Genomic DNA, 22348 nt, shown 5'->3' on the forward strand with positions numbered 1-22348 from the left:
ATACACGCCCAAACATTGGGGCATGTGTTGGAGTGTTTTGGGGGCTACTGGCTGCGCCAAATTACAATTCTGTGCGAAATTTATTCCCTCGGTTTGCAATTTTAGCCGTGTGAAGAGGCTGCGGCAAACACGCCAAAACGCTACGATCCAGCTAGACATTGGCAAGTTGGCGCAAATTAGATATTTGCGTCAATTTGCATACATTAGGCGCAGCTTTGCAAATTCCAAGCCGCCCTCTTGAAACGTCTCGAATTTTTGCAAACTGCAGCTCCCCCCCCCCCCCCCCCCTTGTATCTGCAGAGCCACTGGATGGCGCCGCTGTCAACCACACGACCCATGGGGGACTGAATTTATACAAATCAACCCCTGCCATCATAAGCGGCGGCGGCGTCCTCCTCGGGCACCATGGCGGCCAGTCTGCAACTCCAAATGCCTCCATAAAAGTTCATTTCAGGAACCGAGTCCATCAGGAGGGAAACAGATCCCAATTTCCATGCGTGAAGCTCCCCAGACTGCCCCCAAAACTCTCAATGCAACGTCCCACAAGTCATAATTCGAGCCTGACCCAACCCCGAATTATCCAACTTGACTCAACGTGCAAAGTTCAGCCCTCACCGTGCCACACCTAGTGCCCCCTCCAAGTGCCAAGCAACCCTCAAAACCTACCCAGACCCAAAACCAGCATCTCCCACCAGAACATTGAGCCGCAACATTGTAACAATCCTACCTGGAATAGTAAATATTGAGTGCAGGCTCCGGCGGTGTCAGGCTGCAGCTGCACAGGGTGGAAGTTCTGAAGTTTGGGGCTCGGTCTGGGGTGGTTAAGCCCTGTGCACTTCGCAGCCAATGAGCTGGGGCCGGGCCTGGACTGTCTCATAGGAGGTGTGGACCAGAGTGTTACAATCAGGAACTGGACTGACAGGAAGTGGCTGAGACGGCAACAAAGCTCACATTCAACTCAGCACCTATTCAGAAGGGGTTAAAAGGGGGAGGGGTTAATCTGGCTTTTTGTCCCTCGTTACTCAGCCTGCGCCGTATGACATGACGCCGAAATTACGTAGGGATCGCCCTGAGTTGCTCATGGCAACTGCGATAAAGTAAAGGCGGTCGATAGAATTTGGAGCTATTCGGGTAAAAAAAAAAAAAAAGTTTTTAAACTTTTTGCTCCTCTTGTAGTTCTTCCTGCAAATTGAGTCTCCATTGCCATACGTTTATTTTGATCTATAACGTGTAGTTTAAGGTATTGGGGTCCGGGTCAGAGCTGCGGAAAAAGGTGGGTGGGTATTTTTTACAAATTTTTTTTTTTTTTACTTTGTTTTTTTATGTTTTTTTTTTTTTTTTGTGTTTTTTTTATTATACTTTATATCCCACAGTGAGCGGGGGAGGGGGCCTTATAACTGTTGATGTTTTCTTTGTCAGTCTGCAGCGGCTCTGATCCGGCTCAGGCGCCCCCAAGGGTCACGTGATCTGAGAGGCGATCCCAAGAAAATATACAGATGCGTCAATACGGCGTCCTGTAATTTTATACACGGCGCTCGTGAAGCGCGAGGAGGGCGATGTCTGGTAACATTAACTCATTCATTGTCCTGGCGCACGCCCATCGGGGTCTCTGGAAATATATTGGCTATATAATAGACCTAACTATAAAGGGACCCCCCATCCCCAAGATCAGCACTTGGGGACATCATTTTAAACATCAGCGAACTACCTGTTTTAATTCCCCACCATTTTCAAAACCTCTGCTTGCGGTCAGTGAATGAGAATTTTTAAGATTTTATTTTTTACATTCAGAGGGTCAACTTATCCTTACCTAATACTCCTCACAGCTGGGGGTTTGTTACAATTATACTCCATCTAGACAATCGCCTGTGTGGCTGTAAAGCCCAGGCCTTCCAGCTGACTCTCCGTCCAGATAATAATAAGTTCCTGTTCCTCTTTTCTGTACAAATAAAGAACATTTCTGCTTTGTATTACAAGCAGTCTATGTCCATTTAGCACTCGTGCGTGTCCTACGGCGTAGTTTTAGTGTTCATGAATAGAATACTAGGAGTACAGTAAAGACTGACACATCGACAGAGCAGTAGTAGGATCAAGGGAATAGCGGGGAGGTAAATCTTCATAACAATGCCAATGTATACGCCATTCAGGGACCACGTCATTTGGGTGACAGCGCCTGGGGATGTCAAAAGCCGAGCCCATAGTAGTTGTCACATTTTTACACCCCGGGGCTGTTACCCCGAGAGAACCCCAATTCTGTAAAGAAAATGTAGCAGCTTATTCCGCACGTGTGTTGTCTTTGGCAGATGAAGTGTTAATCATTCTCTGATCACAATCTTATCAGCTGAGGAAGTGATTTATGTTGCACTGATCCAGCTCTGCTATTCCGCTCTACACCAGCAACCAGACAGATCGTTCCTGCGGCCATAGAGGAAGTTTATTACTGCAAATCTATATCTCTGGTCAAAGAGAAGGACAGGAGGAGCAACGAGGGACCGGAGACAAAAGTAAGGACTGTCCCTCCAAAAGAGAAACCCTACAAAAGTTTTGCCCCCCCCTCTTATCATTGAGTTCAGGTGTATAACATCCAGCAGCCGCCTTTAGGCCGAGTTCCTACGTAGCGTAAATGCTGCAGAATTCCCGCAACGGAATTGTGTTTGGAAATTCCGCAGCGTTTACATTGACAGCAACGTGGCTGCGATTCAGAAAATCCCATGACGCGGAAAAAACCGCAGCGTAAACGTTACTAAATGAACCTGCAGAAATTCGCAGACGCTCCGCTGACTCCGTAACTGCAGAGTACAGACCTCCTCTGGTATTAACACCCACACACTGTGCCCGGGAGCTTCATGGCATGGGGGCCGAGCAGCTGCATGCCAGCCACATCGCCAAGCACAATGCCCAGCGTCAGATGGAGGGGGGTAAAGCCGCCAAAATGGACTCCGGAGCAGCGGGAACGTATTCTGTGGAGTGACGCTTCTCTATCTCACGTCTCGTGGATGAGTCTGGGTTTGGTGAACGCCAGGAGAACGTTACCCGTCTGACTGTTCCTCGTGCCCAAGAGTCCATAAATCCAAGCTTGGTTTTGGGGGGGTAGAACTTTACGGACCTCAACCCCATCCGACACCTTTTGGATGAGCTAGAACGGAGATTACGAGCCCGGCCCCCTCCCCCAACATCAGTGTCTGACCCCACAAATGCTCCTCTGTATGAATGGGCAAAAAATCCGACAGACGCCCCAAAATCTTGTAGAAAACCCCCCAGAAGAGTGGAAGATGCTTTACTGCAAAGAGGGAACCAACTCCATATTCCTGTCTATGGGTTTATATATGGGATGTCCTAAAAGCTCCTGCAGGTGTAATGTGTAGTTGTCCCAATACTTTTGTCCATATCGTGTATCAGGACAGGAAAAAATATGGTGCTGCTGATGTGTTTACCTCCCAGATGATTCTCTGCACTGAATACAATTGTAACAAACCCTCAGCTGTGAGAAGTATTAGTCGATGACTGTTTTTTAGTCTTTGGATATAAACGAGAATATTTTCTTTTTACTGACATTGAGCAAAAAATTACCATTTTTGGGGAATACTCCCTGTAACAAACCCTCAGCTGTGTGAGCAGGACTAGTCACTCAAGTCACCATAAGGTGTTGAAATGAATGTGCCGAAACCAGAATTCAGAACTTTTTTAAAATCTATTCTTTCGAGTTGTCGTGTGCGGGATAGTAAAGAGTTGTCATGCAGTTCTGTTACTTTGTGCTGTGAAGTTTTCAGTATTGTTATGGGTTTACATAGGGTGTAAACTAAGGAAAATTAAAAACATGGGGTTCAACCCCCCCCTTTCCCCACCGCCCTGTAATCACTTGTCCAACACCTCAAATTCCCAAAACTTTTAGCTCCTATACATTGTCACCCCGTCACTCAACACAAAGATTGACAGTCGGCAGCGTCCTGGCCGGCAATCTCTCAAGCGCTGCATATCAGGGAACAGGGAAAAAAAGGTTTAGAGTGCAGGTGCAGGAAGTGTTGTCATAGGGACACATGCAGAAAAGCTTTGTTTGCAACCTGTACCTCTGATAACTCTTCAGCAACGATAGCACTGAACTGCTACTGCACAAAGATTGGAAGTGTTGTCATAGGATAGAAGCCGTTATCACTGGAGGTTTGTAATTTCAACCTCTAATAACTCTTCGAATATGGGGTTGAAAGTCCCTATGATAGCTCTGAGCAGCTAGAACACAGCGACTGGAAGAATTCCCATAGGGAAATATTTAATTAAGCTGTTCTTACTGGGGGTCTCCAATTTCAGCCTCTGGTAACTCTTCAGCTATGTGGCCATATGTCCCTCTGATAACACTGAGCTGCGTAATCACAGGGACAGGACCGGGTGTTATAAGGACACAGCCCGAAAAGTCTTCTCACAGCAGCCCGGTCATCTTAACCATTGAAAACTATTTGACTATGAGCTGAAATATCACTATGATAGTGCTGAGCTACCAGAGTGTAGAGTCAGGAAGTGCTATCATAGGGACCTAGAAAAGCTCTTCTCACAGCAGGCCTGTAAAGGTAGGGTGAGTGGGAGTAAGTTTGTGAGTGTGACTGAGTGCCAGCGATTGACTGTTAGTGAGGAGTGAGTGTAAGGCCTTATTCCCACGAACGTGTCCGTTTTGCGCGCGCAATAGGTCCGTGCGGCATCAGCATATGGTGCGCGGCTGCGTGATTTTCGCGCAGCCGGCATCGTGATGACACTCTGGTTTTATGTTTAGAAACCGAAAAGGAGAGGCTTTTCTTTTTTCATTAATTCATTTTACAACTGTAGTGCGAATCGCACGCGGAAGTGCTTCCGTATGCCTGCGCGATTTTCACGCACCCATTGACTTCAATGGGTGCGTGATGCGCGAAAAACGGGCAAGTATAGGACATGCAGTGAGTTTTACGCAGCAGACTCACGCTGCGTGAAAATCACGGACTGTTTGCACGGCCCCATAGACTAATATAGGTTCGTGCGACGCTCGTGAAAATCACGCACGTTGCACGAATGTATATCACGTTCGTCTGAATAAGCCGTGAGTGTGAGTGTAAGGGGGAGTGAGTTTGTGGGTAAGTGGGAGTAAAACTGAGTGTGAGTGTATGTAAATAAGTGGGTGTAACAAAGTGAGTATCAGTCAGTCAGTGGGTTTGAGTGTGTGTTATTGAGTGTAAGGGTTATGTTCACACGGCAGCGTCCGTAACGGCCGAAATTACGGGGCTGTTTCCAGGAGAAAACGGCCCCGTCATTTCAGCCGTAACGGCATGTGCAGGCGTTTTTCGCTGCGTCCATTACGGATGTAATTGGAGCTGGTTTTCTATGGAGTCAATGAAAAACGTCTCCAATTACGTCCCAAGAAGTGACAGGCACTTGTTTGAGGCGGCCGTCTTTTGACAGCGGCGCGCCAAAAAAAAAGCCCATCTGCACAGAACACCGTTGAATCCAATGGGCAGACATTTGGAGCCGTTTTTTCGGCCATAATTCCAGGTGAAAAACGCCTGAATTACGTCCGTAAATAGGGCGTGTGAACATACCCGAAGTGTTTGAGTGAGCAAGAGTCAGGGAGTGTTAGTTGAGGGTGTGATAGTGTGAGACTGAGTATGAGTGAGACTAAGCTCATGTGAGTGTGGGTGAATACGTGAGTTAGAGAATGTAGTGTTGTGTGAGTGTAAGGGAATGTTCACACGCCCTATTTACGGACGTAATTCAGGCGTTTTACGCCTCGAATTTCGGCCGAAAAAAACAGCTCCAATACGTCGGCAAACATCTGCCCATTACTTGCAATGGGTCTTACGGTGTTCTGTGCAGATGGGCTTTTTTTTTTTACGCGCCGCTGTCAAAAGACGGCGCGTAAAAAGACGCCCGCCTCAAAGAAGTGCCTGTCACTTCTTGGGACGTAATTGGAGCCGTTTTTCATTGACTCCATTGAAAAACAGCTCCAATAACGTCCGTAATGGACGCCGTGAAAAACCAGAGTACTTGCATTTACGTCTGAAATTCAGGAGCGGTTTTCGCCTGAAAACAGCTCCGTATTCTCAGACGTTTTTGGTCACTGCGTGTGAACATACCCTTAGGCTACATTCACACGAGCGTGTCCGATTCACGCACGTAAATCTGGTCTGTTATGCATCGGTGTGCTTGCGAGGGGCATGCGTTATTCACGCACCGCACACGGGCGAGTTTTACGTTCGTCTGAATGAGCCCTTAGGCAGGATTCACACGAGCGTGTTTGGTCCGTTATATACGGTCCGCACGTCGGCTGCATTTCCCAGACTGAACACACTGCCGGGCTCCTAGCATCAATTTGAGTGTGTGAAAAAGATTGAGTAAGGCCTTATTCACGCGAACGTGTTTAACGTCCGTGATACGCGCGTGAAAATCACGCGCGTCGCACGGACCTATGTTAGTCAATGGGGCCGTTCAGACATTCCGTGATTTTCACGCTACGTGTGTCCGCTGTGTCAAACTCACGTCCTATACTTGGCTGTTTTTCACGCATCACGCACCCATTGAAGTCAATCGGTGCGTGAAAATCACGCGCGGCACACGGAAACACTTCCGTGTGTGAGCGCGTGATTCGCGCAACAGTAGATAAAGAAATGAAGGAAAAAATAAAACCACCTCCTTCATTTATTTTTCTAAACATCAAAACCGCGTGTCATAAGGATGGCATATGCGCGAAAATCACGCACGAAACACTTATGACACACGGAACTGCAAAGCACACACGTTCATGTGAATGAGGCCTAAGGGTGAATGCGTGAGTGTGAGTTACTGTAAAAGAGTGAGTATGAGTCAGTGAGTGTGTGATTTAAAATGAGTGCGCGTGTAAGAGTTCGTGTTTGAGACTGTGAGTGTGAGTAAATGCAAATAAGTGAGAGTATAAGGGAGTGTGAGTGAGACGGAGTGAATGTGTGAGACTGAGTGAGTGTAAATAAGTGAATGTGTGTGTGTGTGATTGAGTGAGGGTATAGGTAAGTGAGTAACAGTCACTTGCACTCTCACTCATTTACTTACACTTACAATCACTCATTCGCACATACTCCCTTTCAGACTAACTTTTACTTAGAGACTCTCACATTCACTTACACTCACTTTCACTCAGTCACACTTACTCAATCACACTCATTCACACACTCACACTTATTCATACTTACTCATGCACTCACACTCTCTGACTTACACTTACCCACATTCACTCAGTCACTCACACACTTACATGAACTCACACTCTTTCACTTACACAAGCACACTCACACACACTAATTTTCCGTTACACTCACTTATTTACTCTCCCATAAATTCACTCACTCGTGCAGACACACACTTGGGGTGGATTTACACGAGCGCGTGCATTTTGCTCACGCAAAAAACGCAGCGTTTTGCGTGCGCAAAAGGCACTTAACAGCTCTTTGTGTCATGAACATACGGTGCGCTGCTGCGTGATTTTCGCGCAGCCACCATCATTATGACACTCTGTATGTTTGTAGCACGTGGTGCTTTTCTGTTTTCATTCATCCTTTTCACAGCTGTTGCGCGAATCACGCTCGTCCCACGGAAGTGCTTCCGTGCAGCATGCGTGATTTTCACGCACCCATTGACTTCAATGGGTGTATGATGCGCGAACAACGCACAAAGTATGGACATGTCATGAGTTTTACGCAGCGGACTCACGCTGCGCAAAAATCACTGACAGTCTGCACTGCCCCATAGACTAATATAGGTCCGTGCGAGGCGCGTGAAAAGCACGCGCGTTGCACGGACGTATTACACGTTTGTGTAAATCCGCCCTTACACTTACTCACTTAATCTCACTCACTCATACACGCACACTCACACTCACACACTTTCATTTACCCACACTCCCTTAAACACACGCTCACAGTTGCACTAACACTCAGTCACGCTCATACAAATTCACTCCTACGTACGAATACTCACTAGCTTACATTTACACTCTCAGGGTCTGTGCACACGACCTCTTTTCAGGCATTTTACGCCTCGAATTACGCCTGAAAAGACGGCTCCAATACGTCGGCAAACATCTGCGCATTGCCTGCAATGGGTCTTACGATGTTCTGTGCAGACGAGCTGTCATTTTACGCGTCGCTGTCAAAAGACGGCGCGTAAAATTAGTGCAGGGACGTAATTGGAGCTGTTTTTCATTGACTCCAATAAAAACCAGCTCCAATTATGTCCAATTGAAAAGACGCCGCGAAAAACGCCTGCACTTGTAAAAATGTCTGAAATTCAGGAGCTGTTTTCTCCTGAAAACTGCTACGTAATTTCAGACGTATTTGGCGTTGTCGTGTGCACATACCCTTACTCTCACACACATTCACTGACACGGGCTCCCACACACTCGCTCGAGTCACACTTACTCTTATTCACACTCACACTTATACACTCACACTTATACACGCATACACTCACTCACTCACTTAGACACACTCACTTATTCACATGCTCACTCAACTGGTACTCACCGTCGCATTCACGCTCATTTCTTATTCAAACTCACACTCACTTACACCCACTCACTTATTCACCCACTCACTTTCATACACACTCTGTACGCACTCACTCAGTTACTCTAATTCACACACACACACACACACACATACATACACTCGCTCAGTCATACTCACTTACATAGACACTTACTCATACACTCACTCAGTCTCATTCACACTCACATTTTTATTCACACTCACACAGACCCACAAATTCATTCACTCACACTAATTCACTTACACACTCATACATTCACACTCGCTATTACTCACACACTTACACTTACTCATACACTCACACAAACACTTAGGGTATGTGCACACACACTAATTACGTCCGTATTTGACGGACGTATTTCGGCCGTAAGTCCCGGACCGAACACAGTGCAGGGAGCCGGGCTCCTAGCATCATAGTGATGTACGACGCTAGGAGTCCCTGCCTCTCCGTGGAACTACTGTCCCGTACTGAAAACATGATTACAGTACGGGACAGTTGTCCTGCAGCGAGGCAGGGACTCCTAGCATCGTACATAACTATGATGCTAGGAGCCCGGCTCCCTGCTCTGTGTTCGGTCCGGGACTTGCGGCCGAAATACGTCCGTCAATTACGGACGTAATTAGTGTGTGTGCACATACCCTTATTCATGCACACACTTGCTCAACTCACACACTCAGTTGCATTCACACTCATTTTTTTATTCACACGCTCACACACACACACACACACACACACACACACACACACACACACACAGAAATTTACTTACACACTCACACTCACTAACACATTCACACACACACACACACACACAGAAATTTACTTACACACTCACTAACACATTCTCTCACACACACACACACACACACACACACACACTCATTCGCACTTACATACACACTTGCACTCACTCATTTTTACACACTCATTTACACACTCACCCACTTCCACACATTCATTCACTTACTCACATACACACCCAGCACTACAAGACCCTGAATGTCTTTTCAGGATGCAGCTGGGCCCTGTAGTGCTGGGGGATAATAGTGTGTCAGTATATTGTGGTGCTGGGCAGCCCGCCTGGTCTAATAGTATGTGTGTGACTAATATGTATGCCAGCGCGGTGCACTACATCTAACCATGTGACTGACACACTTTTAAAAGCTATATCTGTGTGCAATATTAAAATATCTCCCAACCGTCCTGGATTCAGCGGGACAGTCCCGGATTTCGGACGGGGTCCCGTTGTCCCGGGCGTATGTCCTGCTGGCAAACGAATTTTGAAGCGGGGAACCATCAGCTCCCTGCTTCAGAATTAGTTCAGAGCGGAGGAGGAGAGGGAGCTCCTGCGCTCGCCGAAGACTCCTCGGACACAGCGCTACTGTAAGCGCTGTGCTCGGGGAAGCCCTTGATGTTACTGTCCATACATGAACAGTGACGTCAGTGGCTACTCTGTGAGCGGAATCCCCGTTGCCAACTCTGGCCGCGGATTCCGCTCCAAGTGTAACCACTGACGTCACTGTTCATATATGGACCGTAACATCAAGGGCTTCCCCGAGCACAGCGCTTACAGTAGCGCTTTGTCCGAGGAGTCTTCGGCGAGCGCAGGAGCTCCCTCTCCTCCTCCGCTCTGAACTAATTCTGAAGCAGGGAGCTGATGCTTCCCTGCTTCAGAATTAGTGGCTCCTCCTGGAGCGGAATCCGCGACCAGAGTCGGCAACGGGGATTCCGCTAAAGGAGTAGCCACTGACGTCACTGACATCCATATATGGACAGTGACATCAGGGCTTCCCTCTAGGAGCGGAATCCCAGGCTTATGCTCTGGCTGGGGATTCCGCTCCTAGAGGGAGTCCCAATGGCGCTATGTACAGGGGGGGGGCGCTATCTTCATGGGGGTGTGGCACTATCTAGATGGACATTGTGGCACTATATAGGGGCATTATCTACATGGGCACTGTGTCACTATCTGCAGGGCACTGACACTAGAGGCAGCTAAGGGCATTATACTGTATTGGGGAATTTGGGCATTATACTGCATGGGGCATCTGTATGGGCATTATACTGCGTGGGAGAATATGTGTGGGCATTATACTGTATGGGGGCATATGTGTTGGCTTTATACTGTGTGGTGGCAGCTAGAGAGCATTATACTGTGTGGGAGGCACTATGGGAGCATGATACTGGGTGAGCTGAATAGGGTGTGTATGGGCAGCGATTGGGTGGGATTAGAGGCGTGGCTTAAAAGAAAAAAATTGTCGTGACGCGCTGCATCAGTTGTCCATCCTTATGATTCTTTAAAGTTGGGAGGTATGTGTTAATACTAAGCTGCCACCCCACTCATGAATAGGAGACGTGTGTGTGTGTGTGTGTGTGTGTGTGTGTGTGTGTGTCCATCTGTATATTGCACCTGTGTGATCTCCCTCTATGTAGCATTGTGGATTGTCTGCATCCTGCTGGGAAGTGGTGTGTGTACCTGCCCTTATGAGTAACAATGGCCTCTTCAGTGATTTTAAATTTATATAATTCTTTTTCAGTGATTTGTAAAAAATCCAGCGAGAATTAAAAACATCTAAAGCCAAAAAAGCAACCGCCCAAAGTGTTCACACCTGGACCGTTTTTTTTTTCAGTTTTAATGTTTTTATTTCTTGTCTGACTTTTTGTACTGTACAAATAAAGATATTGTGTAGGATGATATGGGGGTGCTCCTGTTTGTAATGTGTTTCTTTTTCTATGTACATCATGCATTTATGGCACCCCAACTTCTTATATAGTCTTTTTGGTGGTGCCCGTACCCCTCCAGTGTTCGGAGTTAGGGTATCTTCAAACGACAGCGTCCGTAACGGCTGAAATTACGGGGATGTTTTCAGGAGGAAACATCCCCGTAATTTCAGCCGTAACGGCATGTGCAGGAACTTGAACGGCGCGTCCATTACGGACGTAATTGGCGCTGCTTTTCATTGGAGTCAATGAATAACGTCTCCAATTACGCCCCAAGAAGTGACATGACACTTCTTTGACGCGGGCGTCTATTTACGCGCCGTCATTTGACAGCGGCGCGTAAATATACGCCTCGTGTGAACAGACAAACGTCAGCCCATTGCTTTCAATGGGCAGATGTTTGTCAACGCTTTCAAGCCGTAATTTCGGACGTAATTTGGGGGTTAATACGCCCGATTTACGTCCGTAATTAGTGTGTGTGAACATACCCTTACCGGTGATAGTTCATTGGACTCCCCTCAGTGATTTATTACAGTCACAAAAGTATCATCTGAATAACAAACTCATCACATCTGTATCAATGTACAAGTAACATATATCTCCTGCATTCCCCATATCGTCCACGTGGTGGCGGCAGAGATAACACAAGGACCAACTTCAAACCATCTCCCAGTTCATACAGAACATTCTGCTCAGCAAGTGACACAGACAGATCTTCCTCTCCTCCTCCTCCTCCTCATCATCATCATGACCATTAATAATCTACAGCAAGGGAAGAACTACAAAGTGCAGATGTCATGCCTGACCAAGGTAAGACCCCAGCGGTGTCCCCGGTGGGATTCTACGCTTTTAACTCCTTGCATTCCAGCAGCAGAGATGTGACAGATGTGGTGGGAGCGAAGGGCGAAACTGCTCCAGAATGTCATAGCTGTGGTACGTTGCAAACTCTTGATTTACGACTCCTCTATGTGTGTGTAGTTGAGATGAATTTGTTAATTAACACTTTGGGGCCGTGGATTGTCCTAAAATAATGGGTTAGATTTGTTCGTAGTCCACGGGTGATTCACCAGGATTACCAGCAGTTCTATAGATAACAAACGTATCGAAAGAACTAAATCGGTACGTTGACTTGCAGTCCTATGTAAAACCTCAGATAACCCGTGTAATAAATTATTGGTGGATTAACTGTAGTCCTATATAAAAATCAGTGATGACCTAAGATAAGGCAGTAGTACTGGCAGTCCTGTGTAAAACCACTTATAATAGGCTATCATATAATGTGGTAGGTTTACTTACAGTCCTGTGTAAAACCACAAATTTCCAGGAGAATTATCTGCAGTCCTGTGTAGGACCACAAGTAACTAGTAATATTATCTGCGGTCCACAGGAACCCAATAGCATTATCTGCAGTCCTGTGTAAAACCACAAATGACGCTTCATGATATTATAATGTAGTGGGATGACATGCAGTCCTATGTAAAAATTGCAGATCACACATCATATAAAAAAGTATTTGGTAGGATAGGCAGCAGTTCAATGTAAAACCACAGGTATCAGGTCATAAGTGCAGCAGTCTTACCTGCAGTCCGATGTAAAAGCACATATAACAGATTGTGATCTCACAATGTCAGCTCTGCTACATCTGTGTGTATTCTGCATACTCGCACACACGCTGTGACTGGTCCCCCTGCCGGGATAATGAGCGCTCGGCTGCAGTGTTACATCAGGACACACGTTCATTTGTAGCAAATTCCCAGATAAAGCGAGTTATATATAGATGAGGTGGAGTCTGCGGGGATGTAATGGAGCGGAGAAGGGAGGCGCTACCATCACCCCCATCATCAACTCCATTATCATCACCCCCATCATCAAAACCATATTCAACCCCATCATCATCGCCATCACCCATCATTTCACCCCCAAATTACCTCCACAATCAACTCCCAACACCACCTCCACCATCACCCCCATCATCAACACCATTATCATCACCCCCATCATTATCCTCTCCATCACCCCCATCATCCACTCCATTATCATCACCCCCATCATAAACACCATCATCATCACCCCCATCATTATCCTCTCCATCACCCCCATCATTATCCTCTCCATCACCCCCATCATTATCCTCTCCATCACCCCCATCATTATCCTCTCCATCACCCCCATCATTATCCTCTCCATCACCCCCATCATTATCCTCTCCATCACCCCCATCATTATCCTCTCCATCACCCCCATCATTATCCTCTCAATCACCCCCATTATCCTCTCCATCACCCCCATCATTATCCTCTCCATCACCCCCATCATCCACTCCATTATCATCACCCCCATCATCATCCTCACCATCACCCCCATCATCAACTCCATTATCATCACCCCCATCATTATCCTCTCCATCACCCCCATCATCCACTCCATTATCATCACCCCCATCATAAACACCATCATCATCACCCCCATCATTATCCTCTCCATCACCCCCATCATTATCCTCTCCATCACCCCCATCATTATCCTCTCCATCACCCCCATCATTATCCTCTCCATCACCCCCATCATTATCCTCTCCATCACCCCCATCATTATCCTCTCCATCACCCCCATCATTATCCTCTCCATCACCCCCATTATCCTCTCCATCACCCCCATCATTATCCTCTCCATCACCCCCATCATCCACTCCATTATCATCACCCCCATCATCATCCTCACCATCACCCCCATCATCAACTCCATTATCATCACCCCAACCATCAACACCACCAAAACCATATTCAACCCCATCATCATCGCCATCACCCATCATTTCACCCCCAAATTACCTCCACCATGACCCATATCCTCAATCACCTCTATAATTTCCATCACCCCCATCATCTCCTCCACCATCACCCCCATCATCTCCTCCACTGCTGTATCGATCACTAATGTCCCTCTTCCGGCCGCTTCAGTTTTCATCAATAATATAATTCCAGCATTAGAGGAGCGGTTCCCGTATACGAGGGATTAGTGCAGGGAGCGGCGCACACATGGGATCTGTGGGGGGGGGGGGGGGGGTATATACTACTTCACAGCAGCTGCAATATATTCAGTCTGTGACGTTTCCTCTCCGGCTGGCTCTTAGTTATGTCCTGATTTTCCTACTTTTGACATATCGATGTCCTTTCCTTTTGCTTCTATAACGCCAACATATTCTGCAGCGCTGCACGGAGATTCTCCAATCACATCAGTCCCCTCCCCAATGAAAAATACCCCCAAACCAAACACCCACTGGGGCCAATGTCATAGGAACCCCGGCACCCCTCAGACCCCGGCACCCCTCAGACTCCATAACCCTTCCTTCTTCAGACCTCGGCACCCCTCAGACCCCCTCGCACCCCTCAGCTCTGAGCACCCCTCATCCTGTAGGGTGGACAATAAGACGGCTTCCCAGGAATGGGACACATCTGCTCTTCTGGGCGGGTTATATATATCTCTTTCTGGGAAAGCTGGGTGACAACTCCCCGGAGCCTCCTGAACAGCACATGTGCCTGGTTGTGCAGTGTTACCTCCTGCGCTCCAGTATTTGGGTGCTGGATTTGCGCATTTTCTTGCGCTGTAATTTTGTGAAAATTGGATTTGCTTTTCAGGAGTTTATGAAAGTTGTGTGATCGCCCCCGTGCGCTGCAGTGAAGACCACACAGGTTGTATCCAGCTCTCCTAGACACAGACTTAGGGCATGTGCACACGGAAGCAGAACGCATACAAACATCTGCCCATTGATTTCAATGGGAAATACGGCGTTCTGTTCCGACGGGGCGTTTTTTTTTACGCCTAGTTTTCCAAAAACGGCACAGAAAAAGATGCCCGCGAAAAAGAAGTGCGTGTAACTTTATTGGGACGATTTTAGAGCCATTTTTCATTGACTCTTTAGAAAAACCGCTCCAAAAAGGGCCGTAAAAAACGCTGCGAATATCGCGAGCGGCTTAAACTTCTGAAAATCAGGAAGATTTCCCTTGAAAACCGCTCCGTATTTAAAGACGTTTTTGATTTTGTGTGTGCACATACCCTTACACCTTGCAGTGATGATGTGTAACTGGGTGATTTGCCCTTCAGGAGTCTAGGAGAGCTGGATGCTGTGATGGCGGCCATATTGACTGTCACCCAGCTTTCCCAAAACAGACCGGAAAACAGCTGAGCAGAATTTTCTCCTCCGGTTTGCTTTGTATAGAGCCCATTATAGATTTCTCGAGGAGGGCGCTGAGCGGCGGGCGAGACCCCCTCCATCTGTTCTCCGATCTGATTCCAGTCCGTAAGAAAACCAAACACGTCCTACGAGATGCCGGAGAATCTTCTAATCAGAGCGGGGGCCGGGGGGGCGGGAGCGTCTGGAGGAGAACGCGTCTGATTACATCGCAATATTCCGAAATCAGAAATTTACATTCACGAGAAAAACGTCTTCATAATGATCGACACTTCACAGCGCGACACAAAGCTGCCAGGTGTGAACGCAGCGCTACCCAGAGCAATGCATGCTGGGGGAAGTATCACACATCATAGGCTTAGATACACCGAGTCAGCAGACAGTATCACCTACAAGATTAGATACAGACTTTGTCTTTTCAAGCTGCGTGAACAAGATACAAATTTGTGATGAAAGAGCGAAGGAAAACGGAACTGACGTCTGACTGCGAACCGGTCACTTGGCCGAGATGATGGACGGAAAATACCCGGAAATCCACAGAGATAATCTCCTTATAGATGATGTTCTGTTGCCGGCAAATATAGAATTACACAAATGTCACTGCATGAAAATATAATCCAGACTATTGTCTGCAGTGCTCGTCATACATTACAGAGGACTACCATGAGAAGAGTATATATTCTTGTATATAGGAGCAGTATTGTAGTAGTTATATTCTTGTATATAGGGGGCAGTATTATAGTAGTTATATTCTTGTATATAGGGGGCAGTATTATAGTTATATTCTTGTATATAGGAGCAGTATTGTAGTAGTTATATTCTTGTATATAGGAGCAGTATTATAGTAGTTATATTCTTGTATATAGGAGGCAGTATTATAGTAGTTATATTCTTGTATATAGGAGGCAGTATTATAGTAGTTATATTCTTGTATATAGGAGGCAGTATTATAGTAGTTATATTCTTGTATATAGGGGCAGTATTATAGTAGTTATATTCTTGTATATAGGAGGCAGTATTATAGTAGTTATATTCTTGTATATAGGAGGCAGTATTATAGTAGTTATATTCTTGTATATAGGGGGCAGTATTATAGTAGTTATATTCTTGTATATAGGAGCAGTATTATAGTAGTTATATTCTTGTATATAGGAGCAGTATTATAGTAGTTATATTCTTGTATATAGGAGGTAGTATTATAGTAGTTATATTCTTGTATATAGGAGGCAGTATTATAGTAGTTATATTCTTGTATATAGGGGGCAGTATTATAGTAGTTATATTCTTGTATACAGGAGCAGTATTATAGTAGTTATATTCAGGTATATAGGAGCAGTATTATAGTAGTTATATTCTTGTATATAGGAGGTAGTATTATAGTAGTTATATTCTTGTATATAGGAGCAGTATTATAGTAGTTATATTCTTGTATATAGGAGGCAGTATTATAGTAGTTATATTCTTGTATATAAGGGGCAGTATTATAGTAGTTATATTCTTGTATATAGGAGCAGTATTATAGTAGTTATATTCTTGTATATAGGAGCAGTATTATAGTAGTTATATTCTTGTATATAGGAGGTAGTATTATAGTAGTTATATTCTTGTGTATATAGGAGCAGTATTATAGTAGTTATATTCGTGTATATAGGAGCAGTATTATAGTAGTTATATTCTTGTATATAGGAGCAGTATTATAGTAGTTATATTCTTGTATATAGGGGGCAGTATTATAGTAGTTATATTCTTGTATATAGGGGGCAGTATTATAGTAGTTATATTCTTGTATATAGGAGGTAGTATTATAGTAGTTATATTCTTGTGTATATAGGAGCAGTATTATAGTAGTTATATTCTTGTATATAGGAGGCAGTATTATAGTAGTTATATTCTTGTATATAGGAGGCAGTATTATAGTAGTTATATTCTTGTATATAGGAGGCAGTATTATAGTAGTTATATTCTTGTATATAGGAGCAGTATTATAGTAGTTATATTCTTGTATATAGGAGCAGTATTATAGTAGTTATATTCTTGTATATAGGGGGCAGTATTCTAGTAGTTATATTCTTGTATATAGGAGCAGTATTATAGTAGTTATATTCTTGTATATAGGAGGTAGTATTATAGTAGTTATATTCTTGTGTATATAGGAGCAGTATTATAGTAGTTATATTCTTGTATATAGGAGGCAGTATTATAGTAGTTATATTCTTGTATATAGGAGGCAGTATTATAGTAGTTATATTCTTGTATATAGGAGCAGTATTATAGTAGTTATATTCTTGTATATAGGAGCAGTATTATAGTAGTTATATTCTTGTATATAGGGGGCAGTATTATAGTCGTTATATTCTTGTATATAGGGGAAGTATTATAGTAGTTATATTCTTGTATATAGGAGCAGTATTATAGTAGTTATATTCTTGTATATAGGAGGCAGTATTATAGTAGTTATATTCTTGTATATAGGGGCAGTATTATAGTAGTTATATTCTTGTATATAGGGGCAGTATTATAGTAGTTATATTCTTGTATATAGGGGGCAGTGTTATAGTAGTTATATTGTTGTACATAGGGAGCAGTATTATAGTAGTTATATTCTTGTATATAGGGAGCAGTATTATAGTAGTTATACTCTTGTATATAGGGGCAGTATTATAGTAGTTATATTCTTGTACATAGGGGCAGTATTATAGTAGTTATATTCTTGTATATAGGGGCAGAATTATAGTAGTTATATTCCTGTATGTAGGGGCAGTATTATAGTAGTTATATTCTTGTATATAGGGGGCAGTATTAGAGTAGTTATATTCTTGTATATAGGGGGCAGTATTATAGTAGTTATATTCTTGTATATAGGGGCAGTATTATAGTAGTTATAGTCTTGTATATAGGGAGCAGTATTATAGTAGTTATATTCTTGTATATAGGAGCAGTATTATAGTAGTTATACTCTTGTATATAGGGAGCAGTATTATAGTAGTTATATTCTTGTATATAGGAGCAGTATTATAGTAGTTATATTCTTGTATATAAGGGCAGTATTATAGTAGTTATATTCTTATATATAGGAGCAGTATTATAGTAGTTATATTCTTGTATGTAGGAGCAGTATTATAGTAGTTATATTCTTGTACATAGGGGGCAGTATTATAGTAGTTATATTCTTGTATATAGGGGGCAGTATTATAGTAGTTATATTCTTGTATATAGGAGCAGTATTATAGTAGTTATATTCCTGTATGTAGGGGCAGTATTATAGTAGTTATATTCTTGTATATAGGGGGCAGTATTATATTAGTTATATTGTATATAGGGGCAGCATTATAGTAGTTATACTACGCATAATAATGGGGAGAAATCTGGACAAACAGCAACTGGGTTTGGAAGGTGTGAATATAATGCGACTCCTCACATGTAGCGCTCTGCCACGCACAGTAACGAATAAGTGGCAGACTGGTGAAATCACTGTGTCTGTCACTACTTTATATTGCCCTTGGACGGGGAATTATAGGAAGGTGACAGATCAGCTTCAGGGCATCAGCTCAGTTGGACAACCATCCTTGTGTGCGAGACATGTGCTGAGGACAGTTGTCACTGCCCCTCCCCCTCTATTTGGCAGTTCATACAAAGTGCATTACTCAGCGAGTGGATAGCGAGCACAGGAGAAAGCCGCTTCTAGGGTAAAGATTTGCGCCCCATCTATGGCATAACATTCTTCAGAATAACTACCGATCTATTTAAACATCAAGTTGCATTTGTGACTTTAATCGTTTCTTAATTGCATCTATATTTTTTTTTATCTAGATGGAGCGCCTCATTGTGGCCATGCAAGACCCGGATATTGGCATCAAAATGAGAAACCAACGCTTACTGATCACGGTTATCCCTCACGCCATGACCGGTAAGTTCGAATGTCGTCCTCTTATAGAGAATTGTTTTGGTTCTTTTTGACAGACATTGTAATTTAGATTGTTACAGGTTATGGTCATGTTACTGTTCATCGATGATAATTACATGGGCGGGGCTGTGACAACTTGACTGTACTTTTTTTAATGAAAATTGGATTGGTTGTTTCTCTTAACAGATTAGTGTAGTTGGTGTATCCCATTTGGAGACCTGTATAGAGAACATACTATATGAGATGATGCTACTTTGCATTCTAAGAGGACCTTCAGACCCATTGATCTGGGGGCCATAATAACCGTTTTGATAGAGTCAAATCGGCCAGATGTGGCCGCTTCGTAAGCCTTCTTGGCTCTTCTAGTTGGCCAGGATGGCTTTGGCTTATATTTTTTAGTGGTCTCAAAAAAAATTTGTTGGTCTGTTCTGTACATGCAGATGAAACCACTAACTTCTCCAATGATCCATCTTATAGATGTCCTTATGTCTGGTGGTGGATAGTCTTGAAATATCTAAAATGTTGAGTAGAGTAAAACTTTCCATTCTCTAAGAATCTTGACTCTCCACACTTGGCCATGGAAGACGGGAGATTTTTGAATTTCAAAGACCGAGTTAAATTGTCCAAAAACATTTGAGTACGTTGCCTGTGGACATCATTGAGACAATCCCAAACATATCAGTGGTATCTGCTGGTGAAGCCATCAGAGGTTGGGTCATTGCTCCATATGTTTACGAGTTGTGTTGGCCAACTCAAAAACAGGGACGCCTGAGGGACTGACCACTTGATATGGGACTTGTACAAGTATGACATACAAAGTTATGTAAGATTACTGTTTCCCCGCCTACTCGTTAATGGTACCATTTTCATTCGCGGCCTATGAAAAAGTTTTCACAACTATTGTAGCCTATAAACCGAGGACAGCGGACATCGAATGGTTGGAGGAATCTATTTTTTAGGCCAAGTCTAGGCTGGGTTTATGGACTCCGATTCTCCTCTCAACTAAAGGGGATATCCAAATAATTATATATCGGAATATTGGACTAAACTTACCGAGATAGGAAGGAAACTGAAAAAATGACGGTGGTCAGATAATGATTGGATCCATCAGTATGCTCATTATTCTTCTACAAAATTGTGATTTCATAAATTTTTTGGGGAAAAAAACAAAAAAATGGTGTTTTGTTGCTAAAGATGATTAGCTGGGGCCTAAAAGTGGAAAAGCTATAGATCTGGGTTACATCCACTTCACACTTTCTTACATTTTATGAAATAAATATTCCTGGAGATTTCTGTTTCTGGAAATATCTGAATTCCTTTGGGTGCACATTTCAGAAACCATCTAATTAGGTGAGAATATATTTATGCTCCGGTAGTTCTGACTTGTTGGGTATACGTTCAGTTTTTCCTGCTGGGGTCTGAAAAAATCCCCATGAACGTCTAGTGTTCGCAAAAACTATATTTAATAAGCTCAAAAATAGCGAGTGTAAATGTACGGTGTTTAAACAGACCAAAGGGTTAACCTGCCATAATAGTTGGTATTTCAGAACTGGAGAAGCTTCCTACTGCAGCGCTTCCATTTTTAAGGTACAATCCACCCTGTTCTCCATGACAATGGATGAGTGGTTGTCACAGCCCCGCCCCTTTTTTCTAGCTGTCACAATATAGATATAATTAAAGGATTTTTCCACACAAACAGAACTCATCATGACACAGTATAGGGGAAATGACTTTATGACTCTTGGATTCACTCAAAAACATTTTTTCTTGTGGGTGGAGATGCCCTTTAAGGATTTTTTTTTATTGATTTTTTTTTTTGTCATAATGAAAAATAATCTCCAGTAAATATAGAGTCCATGAGTCTTCATTTTTATTAGTTCATCTCTTTATGGTCTTAAAATATTCAGTTTTTGTTTTTTTCTGTTTTATCTGAATAAGCCCAGTGTCAACCAATATGGCCGCCATTACAGCTCTCTCCAGCTCCTGAATGGAAAAACGTATACAGAGATACGCCCCTTACTCCTGTATAGCTTAATACTTTGATAGATTTGGTGTCCAGGAGTCTAGAAAAGCTGAGTGACAATCCTTGAGGAAGCTGTAAATGTCCATCTTGGTTGTCACCAAGGTTTCCTATATCTATAGGCTCCATCCTATTTCTTTTTGTCCCATAAATCGAAAAGTTTTTCGTGTATAAAAGGAAATGTTCCACCATTGTCCCCTGAAGAGAAGAGAAATCTGATAACTTGTGATGGTTTTTGATCTGAGAGGTGCCACTGCTGCCGTCTTCCAGAGAGCAGGTAGACCTGGTGTAACGAGTAGAAAGACTGAAGTTCTACACCCAGGATGGCGAACGGCAGATCCGTTTGTACTTCGTCTTATTTTCCAGACTATGAATTATTCACAAAAGAAGTTCTCCGTTTTGGAAGACCTGTGAACATTAAAAAAAAAAATCCATTCATCATCTACAGAAAACTCCCGTGTTTGAGTTTTACCATCGAACTGAAGTTCCGAGCTCGTTAAATTCCCAATATATAATAATAAAATATTTCTCAAGCAAAACATGAAGCTAAAGTTTTGTGTAAAGAGGGTTTGAACTTTTGGAAACTGGGTTTGGAACAGACGCTCAATGACTCTTCTTCATGGCCTTAGGACTGAGGGGTAGGGTATTCATGAGGCGTCTACCACAGAGGTCTTCTGCTATCGGCAAGCCCATGTCCTACTATACGTCCAATAGTGACATAATAATGAGGAGTCAATAGCACGGGAAGCTAAAGTCAAGTGCTACATCTAGACCAGCTCTCTGGAGGACTGCAGGACAATGAGGTCAATGGACTCCATGGTTGCCCGGTAAGATCAATGGACACCTTGTAGAGCTTTGCTTCACTTGTGGTGGTTCTTCTGGAAATACGAGCATGGATATTGGTTTTTTTTTCCTACTGGCTCCCAGTTGAGAGATGACCTGCTTTCTTGAAGACCATATCTGAAGAGGATCCACATTC

General features: G+C 43.8%; 2 protein-coding genes across 6 annotated transcripts in view; one reads left to right on the forward strand and one right to left on the reverse strand.

Moving 5' to 3' along the window:
- Nucleotides 1-12958, reverse strand: part of ARHGDIG (Rho GDP dissociation inhibitor gamma) — a 57833-nt gene extending 44875 nt beyond the window's left edge. The window contains exon 1 of one of the 2 annotated variants that reach the window (XM_075830686.1): nt 12833-12958. The gene's annotated coding sequence lies outside the window, so the exon portion shown is untranslated. Of the gene's footprint in view, nt 1-727; nt 873-12832 lie in introns of those variants that run through there. The other variant, XM_075830685.1, reaches the window with a different exon arrangement.
- The window catches only part of RGS11 (regulator of G protein signaling 11), a 64923-nt gene continuing 54466 nt past the window's right edge, over nt 11892-22348 (forward strand). For 2 of the 4 annotated variants that reach the window (XM_075830678.1, XM_075830681.1), the window contains exons 1-2: nt 11892-12063; nt 19256-19352. In XM_075830678.1, the coding sequence (XP_075686793.1) occupies nt 12001-12063; nt 19256-19352 (160 nt within the window). In that variant the 5' untranslated portion in view covers nt 11892-12000. Of the gene's footprint in view, nt 12064-12090; nt 12187-15647; nt 15744-19255; nt 19353-22348 lie in introns of those variants that run through there. The other 2 variants (XM_075830679.1, XM_075830680.1) reach the window with 2 other exon arrangements.

This window comes from Rhinoderma darwinii, chromosome 6 (assembly GCF_050947455.1).
Source record: "Rhinoderma darwinii isolate aRhiDar2 chromosome 6, aRhiDar2.hap1, whole genome shotgun sequence".
NCBI classification, from domain to species: domain Eukaryota; kingdom Metazoa; phylum Chordata; class Amphibia; order Anura; family Rhinodermatidae; genus Rhinoderma; species Rhinoderma darwinii.